Source organism: Polyodon spathula, chromosome 11 (assembly GCF_017654505.1).
Source record: "Polyodon spathula isolate WHYD16114869_AA chromosome 11, ASM1765450v1, whole genome shotgun sequence".
Taxonomy (NCBI): domain Eukaryota; kingdom Metazoa; phylum Chordata; class Actinopteri; order Acipenseriformes; family Polyodontidae; genus Polyodon; species Polyodon spathula.
The window spans coordinates 40,778,153-40,793,827 of NC_054544.1; the positions used below are offsets into that span (position 1 = coordinate 40,778,153).

General features: G+C 37.5%; 1 protein-coding gene across 2 annotated transcripts in view; it reads right to left on the reverse strand.

Annotated features, from left to right (window-relative positions):
* The window catches only part of LOC121322958 (UDP-glucose:glycoprotein glucosyltransferase 1-like), a 47,277-nt gene that overhangs the window by 20,162 nt on the left and 11,440 nt on the right, over window positions 1-15,675 (reverse strand). For both annotated transcript variants that reach the window (XM_041263616.1, XM_041263615.1), the window contains exons 12-20: window positions 10,602-10,693; window positions 9,703-9,853; window positions 9,204-9,323; window positions 6,897-6,982; window positions 4,899-5,034; window positions 4,122-4,253; window positions 3,280-3,444; window positions 2,206-2,326; window positions 1,540-1,638 (exon numbers count right to left, since the gene is read on the reverse strand). In XM_041263616.1, coding sequence (XP_041119550.1) covers window positions 1,540-1,638; window positions 2,206-2,326; window positions 3,280-3,444; window positions 4,122-4,253; window positions 4,899-5,034; window positions 6,897-6,982; window positions 9,204-9,323; window positions 9,703-9,853; window positions 10,602-10,693 — 1,102 coding nt within the window. The remainder of the gene's footprint in view (window positions 1-1,539; window positions 1,639-2,205; window positions 2,327-3,279; window positions 3,445-4,121; window positions 4,254-4,898; window positions 5,035-6,896; window positions 6,983-9,203; window positions 9,324-9,702; window positions 9,854-10,601; window positions 10,694-15,675) is intronic.

A 15,675-nucleotide genomic window follows, 5' to 3' on the forward strand; every position in this document is an offset into this window, starting at 1 on the left:
TACTTGAACACGTATAATATATATTTCTCACATGTATGTGGATTTATTATTGACTGACTTACTGCCAACATCACAACCAAGATATGTAGACTCTCATACATGTATAGGCCTAATCAATCTACATACCACGTCGCAGCCAAAGACGTGTCTCATACTGGAGTGCTCATAGAAGTGTTTCGCCCACGTGGATTCACTTACAATTTACATTACAAAGGCCCTACCTATTGCACAACCGTGATTAACATGACATGGATCGTGAAATTCATTCTTCATCGAGAAAACAGTCTATTTTGTGTACTTTTACCCTGCACTTAAATCCAATTAAGTTATGTGTATCGGTCGAGGTTCCTGATGTGATTATAAGCTTGTTTCAATTTAAAAAAGACAGGATTTATTGATTGACACTTAACAGCAGCCAACAACCACTCTGGACTCTCCGTACTGATTAAGAACATAAGAAAGTTTACAAACGAGGAGGAGGCCATTCGGCCTATCTTCCTCGTTTGGTTGTTAGTAGCTTACTGATCCCAGAGTCTCATCAAGCAGCTTCTTGAAGGATTCAGGGGTGTCAGCTTCAAAAACATTACTGGGGAGTTGGTTCCAGACCCTCACAATTCTCTGTGTAAAAAAGAGCCTCCTATTTTCTGTTTTGAATGCCCCTTTTTCTAATCTCTATTTGTGACCCCTGGTCCTTGTTTCTTTTTTCAGGTCGAAAAAGTCTCTTGGGCCGACATGGTAGATATGGGAATACGGCGCAGGTTTAGTATCCTAGGAGATCTCAACTGATACTGTTACGCGAGTGAACATTTTGAGTGTCCAAAATGAACATTTTTAATTTCATGGAATATTTGATTTCATTAAAATATTATCTATTTGTTATCGTGGGGTCCCAATCGATAAATAATTTGATTATTATCGTTATAAGCTTAAAAGATGCATTGCAATTACAGAAGTGTTCTTGCATTTAGAAGCTTCATAAAGCAATGAGAATACAAGGGATTATAAAATGTTATGATGACAACAAGCAAAATCAACGAATGACAGTTTGTATAGTACACTGCTCCTCTTAGTTCACAATTCAATAATTCACAAATTATTTTGATTCGCTGATAAGGTGACAGTATTTTATTGATGTGCAAAATATATTGTGAAATAAAGACAGATTCATATTTTAGATCCCATAGCAGCTCCCAGGAAAATCGATAAGCTGATAGACCAGGAGTTAGGGGAGTAACAGTTGATTGTGAATCGAGAAATTGAGATACTTTCCTTACGTGACAGTAGGGTAATGAAGTTATGTATCATTTGCATTGCGACACAGGACCAAAAGCACAGCATAGGTCACTGTCACCAAATAGTTCTTGAATGGAGAATAAGTGTGTTTTGTAGTGGGTATGAATAAATACTGTCCCCATCTCATTTATTTTTTTAACAAAATAGCCCATCATAAAATAACCATTTGATCTTAGCGTGCATGAAATGTATTGCATTATTACATTAGTGTATCACTGCACCCCTACCAAGTACCATGCTTTTTACCTTTCTTAGTCAAGTAGTTCATGCTGTTGGCCACTGCAGCAGTCTTCTCTCTGGCATCAAGAAAAGTAAACCTTGCATAATCATCCACAAAGTAGTTGTCTGTAAAAACAAACAAAAATGAAAGGGCTAACAATGTATCTATTTCTTTTTCCTGTTAACCTGTTTCCAAATGCAACAGATAAACCTTTTTTCCCCTGAAGGGCATGTGTAGAACAGCATAACAGAATTCCAAGAAGTAACAAGTTTGTGAATTACTCTTTGGTTTGGCAGATATCCAGAACAAAAAAAAAAAGCTGAAGTTAAAATTTCAAATCAAATCGCTGTTGTATACATTGCTTGATCTCAATGTTTATCCACAACTTCATAGAACTCAATAAAAAATGTAAAGCAAAAGTATAAGAAACCAAGAGGATGATTTGATCAAACTAAACCAGTGTCAGATTTTACTGCAGCATTTTACAGTCTGGGTAAACCTCTTGGACTGTTTCGTTTCACAATTGCTGTAAAAATGCACTGATAAATTCCTCGCTGGCTTCTCCCAGAGTGGTATAAATTGATCAAATCAAACCCCCAAGTCAACAAGACAAATATTTTGGCTAGTGCCATCAGTAAAGTGTTGAAGAAATTATCCAAAATGTTGGCCTACTTGCCTAATTGATGACTTACTTATTTTTGAAAAATCAATGTACTGCCTGGTAGTCGAAAGAATCCTCGAGTTTATTCTTGGTACAACATTGGGCTGGTTCATTACAAAGTCAACAACATCTTGATCAGTTGTGAGTTCACCCTGGAAGAGAACACAGGAATATTACCTACAATTTAGTTCAGTTGAGCCTGGAGTAAATCAACAAAATCTCAAGATGTTACTTTTCTGCCTAATATTCACACTACAAAATCAGTACAATGTTTTTTATGAGATATTGCAAGATTATAACTTGACTGTAAATGCTTTAGCTCCTTTGCAAAATATTTCTCATGATATCTAAAAGCATAAAAACCACAACTGTGAAAATATAAACCAAAAACGTATTAAATCTATATTGGTGGTTCAACAAGTCATTTCTTACTCAGACTGTTGTAACATTAAAAGGGGCAGTTTTTATGGAATTCATAATACATTGTTAAAATAACCTCCTACTTCGTGCAGCAGTAGTACACCTGTAACTGTTTAGCCTTATAAAATTAAAGCGGCGAGGAGGTTTCCAAGTGAGCTGTGTCCCTGCAGTAAAAAGAAACTATACTCTGGCCAAATGTAGTAACCAGACAGTAAGTAATCAAATTCTAGTTGGCTGACACTGCAGTTTTATCTTTTTAAAACATTGCAGACTTGTGTACAAGCTTGCAGTGCACATAGTTTTATGTTTTCTTGTTTGGATATCAACTTCTGTGAAAGCCTGTGGGGCTAATGACCTTGTAGGAATGGTGGGGGAACGAATCAGGCACAGTCACAGCTTTTTATAGCAAACTGTTGCCCGAAATCGCCCCAAATAGTTGCTATTAATAGATTTATTAGTTGATCTATGAGCATAAAGATTTGCTAGTCACACTGGTGTGTTAGGCAAGAACCCTTAGCTTAAGTCATCCTAGGGCAGTCTTTCTTTAATGTTACTTGGTGATGAGTAAATATCATGCCAGAAAAGAAAATGTGGCAAATGAGCAAGGCTAAGAAGTGAAATCTGAACTGGAGGTAACTTCTGTGCAGCGGTATAATGTATTCTCTACTGACAGTGCTCTACTAACCAGATAGACAGCTCTCTGGTAGAAGCTTGTGGTTTCCAGGATCTTGTGCATAGTCACAGTTTCCAGCTCATCAGCATCGAGCTGCTCTCGCTGGTAGGGCATCCCATTGTATAGTGCCACAGGGAGAGGGCCCACACCAGTCTGTTCATAGTAACTCCTTCCCTCCTGAAAACAATAACAAGCAGAACACTCACATTGACCAAATCACTCATCCCGAACTTCAAACATTCAGATCACAAAATCAGAGGTAAACACCACCAAGGAAAATGCCTTCATCTGTGTTTAGGTACTGATTTATAAACACTGATGAATATTAGCCAATGTCTGTGCCACATTAAATGAGCATTCTTGTGCATCTCATTATGCCAGAATTGTCTTGTGCACATTTTTTTTTCCTATGGCAAAATCAATGACAGATGCTTTTCACAATTTTAAAAATATAAATCCCACATGAAGTTACGTACAGTTGTTGACCTTTGTCTTGAAGTAGGAGGTTATCCTGTAACTTGCACTTATAACAGAAGACAGAAGGTCAGCTGTATAACAAAGCCACATTATTCAAATAAGTACAAATTGTAAAACACTTTCGGTTGACATAAAATGGTATTTTGACTTCAATGCAGTTATATAAACACAATATCAGCTTCTGTTATACTGCAAGTATACAGTGAAGCAATAGGAAGAGGCATTGGTTCTTTTCTAAATTGAATAGCTTTTATTGAGAACAGGTCACATTTTATTTATTTATTTCAATCTCCTGTGTATTTGCCCACATTGTCTGAAATGTTATTTTTTTCCGATAGTGTGGGGTGTTTGCTATTAATATGTGGCAATTTATTTACCTTTCTGTTTTTGTCATATTCTGAATCAGCTCCTAGAATGCTGCTCACTTCCACGTAGGGATACTTCTTCTCCAGAACACTAATTACATTCTCCACTTTCAGCTTCTCTCCAGTCCGAACCTTGTTGTACATCTGCCAAGCAAAACAATAAATCAGATTAGACAGAATTTGATGAAAATCGAAAGTGACATGCCCTGTGGGGAACCGCTGAAAACAAAGAGTCAGGAATATTCGCTGTACAGAAGCACTGTGTTATGCTTTTCTTTTAATGTAATTTAAGAGCATTAAAGGTTTTCTGACTGTTCTTGCTGCAGCTTGTATTTTTATTTATTTTTTGCTCCATGCTATCATTTCCACTTTAAAAAGGTTATGATATCAAAAATGTAATTTAATTTTAAGCAACGGTGGATCAACTGTTTATCAATTTTAACCCCTTTACCATCCAAATTGAAATGCTAAAATGTAACCAGCAGAAGTGATGATCAACAGGCAACTCAACCCCCAGGTTAAGAGCTCATGGACAGTACGGGTTGCTGAAGAGGGATGTGATGAACTGACCTGAAGACTTTTTTCCACCACCCAACAGAGTTCAAAGACCAATGCAGAGCTCCTTGTAGACTCCCAGCCAATATTGACAACTCAACATGGCCATGATTTCAAACCAGCAAGCTCCTGAGCGCACGTCTCACTTCCGCATGGTGGTCCATTTACTGAATGAGTGACTAGGTTCCCTACTGGTGGACTTCATGCCCCCTGATATTAACAATAGTTACGTACAGCTGTTACAGCCTGGAAGGCCTGTTGATTGCCCATTTCTTCGGATATATAATTAAAAGCTCTGAGTAAAGCAACTCCGGCATCCTGGAGTCCATCAATATCTTCAGAGTCGTCAACCACAAACACCAGACCAATCCTGGTTAATAGAAAAAAAAATAATAACAACAAACACAAATCAGAGGCAATGACTTTAGTAGAAATCTAAACATTTAAACTATTAATTATAATGCAATTTCAAAAAGCTGTTGCTTACGTTTATAATTTTTGAGACCTGGTCTAACAAAATCTAGTCAAAGTTGGGGAGAAAGGTAAATTTCTTCTGAGCCCTGGTTGTTAGAAGTACTTTTTGAGCCTGTAGGTATTCAACTGATGACTTATTTGATGCCAGGTAACTATGGAGGAAGTTAGCTAATCGTTGGAACCTAATCATTGTAGTAACACTTCTCAGCAAGACGATTCTGAATGGCAGGACCAGATGCAGAACAAAAAGAATCCCTACCCCCTACTATGGCAGAACAAACACTTTTAAGAAACATGTTTTGTTTTTTTTGCCTTTTACCAGGATTATGATTAAATATATTTTGCCTTTAAAATAAAAAGCAAAAAAAAAAAAACAAGAGTACATAGTTTGCTTTATTTTTAAGTTTGAATGCAACTACTTACAATGCTTAGTTTGTTTGTAATACTTATTTTGAAAGATACTACTTCAAAAAAAAAAAAAAAAAAGCAAACAAACAATGAAATATACAGATAGTGGACAAAAAAATGGAAACACCAATGTAAAATCACTTAATAGGACATTGGCCACCACGTGCAGCCAGTATGCACCGTGGCACCAGCCTCTGGAATTCTGCAGGAGGGATGTGGCACCATTCTTCCACTAGTAAATATCCCACAAATGCTCGACTGGGTTCAGATCTGGTGACTGAGAAGGTCATGACATATGGATAACATCAGAGTCATGCTCATCAAACCACTGGGCGACCACACGTTCTCTGTGGATGGGGGCATTGTCATCCTGGAAGACACCACACCCACCCCGGCAGGAAAGAAATGCTGCAACATGGGGTGAAGATGATAACTCAGTACCATTAAGTAGCGCTTACCATTGACCTTGCCTTCTAAGGAAATGAATGCACCCAAACCATGCCAGGAAAATGCGCCCAACAACATTAAGGAACCACCAGAACCCTTCACTGTTGGAACCAGACACCAAGGGCTGTAGAGTTCTTTAGGTTGGCACCACACGTGCACTCATACATTTGTCGAGAACATGGTGAAGGATGATTCACCTGACCATATCACATTTCTCCACTGCTCGGTAGTCCATTGCCTGTGCTATTTACACCATTGGACTCGCAAACTTGCATTGTCAGGTGTGATGAGCAGTTTGAGCACTGCAACCAGGCTATGGTATCCCGCTCTGTGGAGTTCTCGGCGGACCGTTTTTGATGAAACTGGCTGTTCACACCCCAGGTTGAAATATGCAGTCAATTGATCTGCAGTTGCTCGCCTGTTTTGCCTTGCACTTCGAATTAATGCACGGATATCACAATCCTAGAGTATGGACTTCCGCCCACTGTTGCCCTTTGCTGATGATGTCTTTCCCTCAAAATTCCATGCTGACATCACCTTAAACATCGCTGCTCGTGAAACATCAGCAAGTTGAACCGTCTTGGTCACTGAAGCTCCTGCCAAACGCGCCCCAACAAATCACCCCTCTTTCAGTCACAGGTCTCCTCTTGCAGCCATGCTAGCCATAATTATAGGCAACCAGGCCTGTCCAGCATTTTTATACATGACATACTGTACATGTTATTTGCTTAATTAATGGATGAGCCACGCCTGTGTGGAAGCCCTTTCTTTCAATATACTTGGTGTCTCTCATTTACCCAGGTGTTTCCATATTTGTGTCCACTACCTGTATATCTCAGTTGCCACTTCAAAGAAACAATTCAACAGTTTGCATAAATGAAATTACTTAGCTGATGGGCTTACCTTAATGGAATGTGATTGCTAAAGAACATTTCAGCAACATTTATCAACTCAGCAGTGCTCTCGTCTGTGGGGTCAACTATAATTACCTGAAATAAACATAACAGAGTTACACTGGTGCGATTCCTTTTCTTATTTTACTAGGGGGTTTGCAGAACGGTTTATAAAATATGCAACATTAAAATGTATTAGTACAATTTAAATATGTAAATAAAGTGAATGAAACACATTTTATAGCACCCCTGTTAACTGATGTTGCATTAATGAACACCTCCTGACTTTTATAAAAAAATCATCTCTACTAACTATAACAGCAATAGAAGCATACTCAAAGAACAGGTTGTTCCTGGGCGGTGAGATTGCCTCAGGAACAAACAGAAGTTTGAGTATCAAGGGTGCTTGTTCACACTTTAAATTGACACAAGACAAAAGATATTTGCAATAACGTTCTTCATTAATTATAGAAAATGGTAACACTGTTGGTGACTTGGGGGTAGATGTACTAAAGGTGTTGCGGTGGTCTCAATAGTCCCAAATTAGTACGAAGTCTAGGATGAAATGTACCAACAAGCACAATGCTATCAGCGACTTTTCAGGAAATGCAGAAGAATTCATTTTTTTTTTATGGTTCAGCCTTAGATGAATATGTAATTACGGGCATTCCAGCATATATTTGCAAAAATGGGATGGAGATAGTGCAAATGAAGGTTCTCTAATATTATAATGCGATGTACTAAAGCTGCTGGCAATTGCAACATTTACAATTGCATCAATTTGTTAAGAACTTTTGAAAGCATGTTTTAAACAGTAATTAGCAAACCTTTAAAAGGCAGCATGAAAAGCACTATCCCCTAACCACAGCTGCTGTGATTGCAGCAAGGAGTCATCATCTTCAGCAAGAACAAGTGATTTGTAGGATGAGAAGAGAAAGGGTACTTCGTACCGCAATTACCTTCTTCGACTTAAATGAAGACCAAATTAAACACAGGTACAGGCGCGGCAGCCAGATAATTCTTGAGCTGCTGTCTGATTTAAAAAGATGACCTGGAGCCTGTCGCCCAGGGAATCCATGCTATCCCTGCAGTGGTCAAGCTATTGTCCGCCCTGCATTATCTTGCCTCTGGCTCCTTTCAGGAGACTCTGGCATCTGTTGCTGGCATTTACCAGTCCGCTTTTTCTTGTGTGTTGCCAGCTGTGCTCAATGCATTTTTGAGGCGAACACCCAAATACCTATTTTCCCCTAAAAGCAGGGTATATTTACAAGCCTTGAAAACAAATTTCTATGACATTTCTGGTTTCCCCAATGTGCTGGGAGCATGTGCCACTAACACCTAATTGTGCACAATTTAGCACTGCACCACTGGCAGTATACATTTGGCTTACATGCTACTCATGAGAATACAAATTAGTGGTACAATGCAAAATTTGTTGCTGGTCCCTTGCAATTCGTATCAACAAGAACCGAGTGCCCTCCTGCAAGTACCGTAACTTGTCAATAGGCACCATGATCTACTTTGTGTTAAATGTGTAGGCTACTGAATAGGCCAAGTTAAAAAATAATAATAATAATTAAAATAAAAAAAATGCTAAAATAATTTAGTTTCAATTTAAAATAATATTTTATTTTGCATTGCACACCAACGTGTATAATGCAGCAACACGGTTTACAGTGTGCTACCAGTAGCCTATAGGCTAAAGTAAAAAGAGCTAGGTACTCATTTGATTTCACTAATGCACTGTATAGGCGTACTGCACAGATATATATTTTTTCATAATGTAATGTGTAGCCTACTGAAAACACATTAGTGTTATTTCAGCACAATGATGTATACATTTAAAATACATCGAGCACTACAAAAATGTGTGCAATTTGTATTGTATTTTTTTAAACCCGACACCTCCTTATGTTGGACAAACATGTCCAGTTTAGAGAGGGGTTACTATGATTATGAAAAGCATTTTGATAGAAACACATTTTTTATTTGGGGGTGAAGGTGGAGTCCCCACTATAGAATCTGATGGGATCAAACTGCCTTTCATTATTTCACTTGAATACATTTCAATATCATTTAAATGGAATAATGACTCCTAAGTGCTAATTTGACAGCGGTTTCAGAACGGCAGATGAAAACCATTCTTTACATATGCCCCATTTTAAGTGACCGCTAAATTTCCACTTTTGCCAGCTAAAAAATGTTTTTTTCCCCCATGTTGGTGTGCTTCTTGTTCTGAATGATTACTAACACTATAAATATGTTAAATTTTGAACACTTAGGAAATTAAACCAACATTCTTTGCTTATGTGCTTACAAAATGGTGGAAGTTCTTCCTGATCTGTCGGATGACTCCAGGGAATGTAGGTCGGAGGAGCTCCTGCACACTGGAGGGCCATGAATCATACCTGCTGTCCGTCTCAAGGTTATTGATCCACTGAAAGAAATAACCGCACACACACACACCATTTTAAATCAGGTGAGCAATGTACTCCAAGGGCAAGTTCAACAGCAGCACCCTTTTCACTCTGAACAAAGTGGACAGCCACTTAGTCTCTTCACTTTCAATATAACAGATACTCATTCAGTGTTCTCTTTCAGGAACACAGCTAACCTTGTCTTTCTTGTTGACTTTCATTCTCTTATAAAACACCAGATAGTTACAGGGAGTGAGAAGTTCTTTTTTGTTTGCATGGAAAAATAAGTGTAGCAGAAACATTTATCCCCTGCCACAGCTGTAAATATACAATTAGAGCCATGAGTGTAAAAACACTAAACATTTTTTGAAAATAATACTATTAAATAAAAGAACTCACATAGATGGCAGGGTTCCTGATATCCACAGCATAGTCCGAGTCTGACGGCTGCACGTTCAGCTTCAAGATATCGTGAATGACAGAAGTATCTATCAGCAGACTGCGCAGTCCCTCCATTACGCGGGCCTCATTCCGCAGGGTATCAAACACACTGTCGGCAGAAGAATTTTCTTTTGTTAACTGTAGCGAGTGCTCATTAAAAGCTGCCTAATGCATCACACAAAATTAGACCTTTAAGCTTCTATTATTAAACTAAAATCATAACATGTACGTGGAAAGGAAGTTTTTCATTAAAAGGAGAGCTAATGTTCTCTTGTCAACCTGAGATCACCTATTGAAAAGATATAAATATGTAAATAAAGTGAATGAAACACATTTTATAGCATCCCTGTTAACTGATGTTGCATTAATGAACACCTCCTGACTTTTATAAAAAAATCACCTCTACTAACTGTAACAGCAACAGAAGCATACTCAAAGAACAGGTTGTTCCTGGGCGGTGAGATTGCCTCAGGAACAAATATTCTTCGTTAATTATAGAAAATGGTAACAGTGTTGGTGACTTGGGGGTAGATAAGAATAAATAATGGATTTGAATATAAACAACAATAGTTGTTCATGCCGTCAAGCTAAAAAAAAAAATATATATATATATATATATATATACACACACACATACATACATACACACACAAAACAGTGTACTGTTGGTTATATATTTGCTTATATCAATTTAAATAAAAAAATAAAAAAAGCACAACAACTGACAGAACATTGTTAAGATAGAGTCACCATGGATGGCTGGGATAGCAGCTGTTCAGGACATTAATCAATAATATGTGTGTTACAGTGGCATGACAATCAAATTGAGCATTTCACATATTAATGGGAGTAAATACCTGAAAATATCTTGTATATCCAAGTCAATGTGAAGGCCATTGATGAAAAGTGCAGAGTCCCCAGGCTGTAGGCCTAAAGTTCCCTTGAAGTACTAAATGAGAAAAAGGTAAATGTGCAGTTAGGACCACGCATCACAATGCAATACTTGGCTAATTAATTAACCTCTTCATCCGTTGAGTCTTTGTTATTGTTGTCGTAATTGATTACTCTGAGATTAATTTTATGCCAATCCAAGTTGCATTTTTTTTTTTGTTACTGAAGATGTTAAAATACCTAAAGGAAGTCAAACAGACAATGGCTGAGGTTTTGGTCAATGCAGACAGAAACTGAGGAAACCACCATAAGCACCCTTATAAATGCTGAACAGGGTCATTTTGCAATTCTTTCATGGGTTATACTGTGCATCTACTATAGTTTGCCTTTTTTTTAATGCTTTACCAAATCTCTCTGGACTTTAGAATGCTTACTTATGACATACCATGCTTTCACTATGCTTTACTTTTAGTAGGTCAATAAGGAGAACATCACAGAGTCATGTGAAATGTAATTAATTTCCACATACTGCAGCTAAAATACCAGTGCACATTCAAAGAGGGAAAAAAATATAATTTACTGATCTAAAATACGTGGCATTTTAGCAGACAATGGACTTTTAGATCCGCATTTTGGATAGATTTTATTTATTTTTCTGCTTTCCTTTTTACGTTATATATCAGTTCAGCAAACTACATTTGCATTACACTTCGAACATTTAGTCCACTTCAAAATTACTTTTTCAACAGCAGATGCTGAATGTAAAAAAATTACAGCAGCTACCTTGGGGGGGTTATTAAGTTTCCTAACCTGTGGAAAAAAATCCAGATGCTGTGATTGCAATGGTATTAGTACCTAAGGAATACTATCTACACTACATTGTAAGCAAATTAGCATATGAATAGTTTACTGTCTCTAATGGCCACTGTAAAGTATAGCTCCCAACCATTACCATACTAAAAGAATACGTGTTTAAGTAATGATTCTTAAGGGTGTGGCTTACAAGAATGGCTCATGTGCTCAATAGACTTGTTATTGTTCTGTGTTTTACTTCAAACTGAACAGCTTACACACTGTGATTTGTGTCAAAGTCAACGAACTCTGGTGGCAGCTGAGACCTCGCGAGAGTTGGCAGAGATTTAAGAACACCTGTGCAAGCAAGCGCAGCGCGACAAGTACTGAGCTTGTCCGTGTCTTGGAAACAGTCTGAAGGACTGTATGTAAAATTGTTTTTGCAGTTAATTTTATAACCACAGAAAATGGCTATTCCGGTGAGATGCAGAGCACAATGTGGCTGCAGCTTCTCTCTCTGTTTTTATGTTATCTTTTACAAATTTCAGAAAATGCCTGATTTTCATTTAAGTTGATTTTATTACCACATATATTTGCCCTGTTCTGTTTGGTTTGTGTAATTGTTTTTTAATGTCTGTTTGCAGATGCTATTCCTTGTGCAGTCTCCTTTTTCTATGGAGGGGGGCAGTGCAGAAGACAAAGTTTTTAAACTTTGTAAAGCACTGGATTTGCTAAACAGGAACCACAGCACCCATCGTGGCCCTAGATATGTGCTTTTAACATACAGACAGTGAAGTCCAAGAATAAACGCAAGCATACTGTTTGTTTTGACACCACAGGGGTTACTCACTCAAATGTAGTTTATATTCCTTGTTTGTCTCAGTTACATCCGCTTCCAAATCTTTGCCCAATATATCTGTTGCTTGTTTGAATGTACGCTCCCTTTTAAATAAGGCTCTCTTTGTACATGACAAACATTGATAAACACATTGATATTCTTGGGCTTACAGAGACCTGGCTCACTGAAAACGATTTATCCCCATTGGTTGAAGCATCTCCTCCCGGTTACATATGTTTTCAGAAACATTGTGTTCAACGCCGTGGAGGAGGTGTAGCAGTTATTTTAAAATCAGTCCAAACTTTCTTGATTGAACCAGCCAGATACTTTTAATTCTTTTGAGTATATTACAATGTTTCATTCTGCACACTATAGATTGTTACAGTTTATCGACTCTGAACTAAATCTTCTCTTCCTAAATGAGTTTTCTGCTTTACTTTCTTTTTTATGTCTCTCAAATGAATGTGTTCTCATTATAGGTGATCTTAATTTACCTTCCCTACCAATGTCTTCCATTGAACTCTATTATCATCATTAGATTTTATGCAGTTTGTTTCTGTACCCACTCAAAATAAGGGAAATACTCTAGATTTGTTTTTTGCCCGCAGTCTATTCTGATTTTTCAGTCTCTGATTTGGGTCTTTCCGATCATTTCTGGTTACTTTTTAAGATTTCAGTTTCTACTGTTGAGGTTGGGCAACTGACTATCTCCTACCACCTCTTGAAGTGGATCCGGCAGTTGTTTCAACAGCGCTTCAAAATGTAATGCAGTCTCAAAACTTTTGCTAGTTCTGATCTAGACTGGTGTGTAAATGCTTATAATCACTCTTTCTAAAATAACTGATGCCCTGGCTCATATTAAGACCCGTAAAGCTGTAGTTCCAAAAAATTCCCTTTGGTTCACAGATGAGTTAAGGGCTATGAAATCTCAAACTCATACGTTGGAAAAAGTTTTGAAGAAATCCCACTTAGTAATACATGAGGAGATCTGGCATGAGTATCTGAAGAAATACAGAAAGGCCTTAAGGGCTGAGAAAATTAGAAGATTTTCCGTGATGATATTGGAAAAATAAGGCAACTCCAGTCCTTTTTTAAACCATTAGTAAATTGTTGTCACCCCCTGTAAATTTTACTCTGCATTCCTTTTCCGTTACCATTTTTTTTTTTTTTTACCTGCAACACCTGTTATGCTTGTCAATGTGTTTGTGTCTGTGAAGGCTACCATGTCTTCTGGATCCTTTTCCTACTGCTCATTTGAAGATTCAATTTGACAAAATTGAATTTACTTTATTACATATTATTGTATATTTATCTTCTGGAAAAGTTCCAGAAACTTTAAAATGAGCTATTATTACACCATTACTTAAAAAAAACCTAATCTTGATAGTAATGTTTTTTCAAATTTCCACCTGATATCAAATTTTTCGTTTCTGTCGAAGGTCCTGGAGCAGGTGGTTGCTTCGCAGCTGCAGGCACATTTGGCTACAAATTCCTTTTATGAGAAGTTTGTCAGGGTTTAGATCTTCTCTGTTGTTTGTGTTTTAAATGATCTTTTGTTAAACTGTGACTCAGGTGTGTGTACTATATTGCTTCTATTGGATTTGTCCACATAATTTGATACTGTAGATCACCACATCTTGTTACAACGACTGGAATACGAAGCCTGTATTTCTGGTACCACCTTAAATTGGTTTCGGTCCTATCTTACTGGTTGTGTATCACCTGAGGGTTGTTCCTCTCAAACTTATGGTTTGACTTCTGGAGTACCCCAAGGTTCTATTTTGGGCCCCATTCTGTTTTTGATTTATGTTACCTCTTAGAAGACTCCTATAAAATAGGGGGCTTAGTTTTAATATGTACGCCGATGACATTCAACTTTATGTTTCCACAAAACCCCAATTATCAGGGGTGGGTTCAGTGCTGTCAGAGTGTCAAAACTGGATGTGTCAAAATTACAACTAAATGTTAACAAAACTGAGGTTATGTGTGTTGGATCTCATAAAAATGTCTCTCTCTGTTAAACTTGACCTTGGGGAAATTGCTGCTTTACTGTTAGCCCCATCTCTAAAAATCTGAAAGTTTTGTTCGAATTATGTTTTGATGCACATATCAAATTTATTTGTAAATCTTCTTTTTTCCATCTTAGAAATACTGCACGCGTCTGCCCATATATGGAACTGTCTGCAGCGGATACCTTGATTCATGCCTTCATTACTTCTAGGCTTGATTATTGCAACACCCTTCTGGCTGGACTTCCAAAATGTGCTGTTTCCAGGCTTCAGCTAGTCCAAAACTCAGTAGCTAGAGTGTTGACTCGTGTAAAGTCCCACAGTCACAAAACCCTTATTTTGTCCCATAGCCCCAGTTTTGCCAAGTCTTCACTGGTTAGCGGTCACTCAGAGAATAAACTACAAAATGTTATTACTTACATTTAAAGCTTTACATGGTCTGGCACCCTCCTATCTTTCTGATCTCATACTCTGTTATGCTCCTAGTCAGGTGCTACAGGTTGCGGAGGCTGACCTAGTTAGTGTACCACCTGTTCCAACTGCCATGTATGAATCACATTCTTTTAGCCATCTAGCACCCACACTATGGAACTCCCTACCTAGGGACATTAGAAGCATCCACTCTTTCCCTTTTTAAAACACATACGAAAACATTTTTGTTTGATCAGGTTTTTAGTTAAAATTCTTAAAATTGTAGTATATTGCTTTTTGGGGATTTTTTTTTTTCCTGTTTGTTACTTTATTTTTTGCAGATTTTGTAGTCTAATTAGTGATTTGCTTTTTCCTTTGCTCATTATGTAAAGCTCCCCGAGACGCTCGCTCACCCCCCCCCCCCCCCCCCCATCCATCCCGTCTTGTTTCACTTTCTTGCCTTTTTGTAAATGTAGCTTCTTATTTGAGGTTTGGATTTGATGCTTACTTGACTAAAGTTGTTGGTGGTAATGTAGAACTAAATAACTAAAATGAAATGGATATTTGCTTTATACTACAACTTTTACTTTTGTTTTATAACCGAGTTATTTGCAAATGTCCTTATGTTATGTCACAGTGTCCTAATGATATGAACATCAGCGCGTTAAAAGGCTTAATTCAATTAAGAATGTGTTCAATTAAAGGATTATTGAAGCAGTCATTTGGATATATTAATTACTGAGCAAAGCTTAACTATCTGTAATTGTGATTAATTAACTTGTTTTCCATTTAAAGTTTAAGAGGACAGTTAGAAAAGCTTGGTGTACTGGATCATTCAAAACTATTTGCTTATAAAATGTAGATGTAAATGTTCATGTAGAACTGCTCATATATCAAATCTGTCAATTAAGGTATCAGTAAGCAATATAACACAATATGCCAGCGAGTAGAGATGCTTACAGATACAGCTGGGCTCAGCTAAGAGGTCAC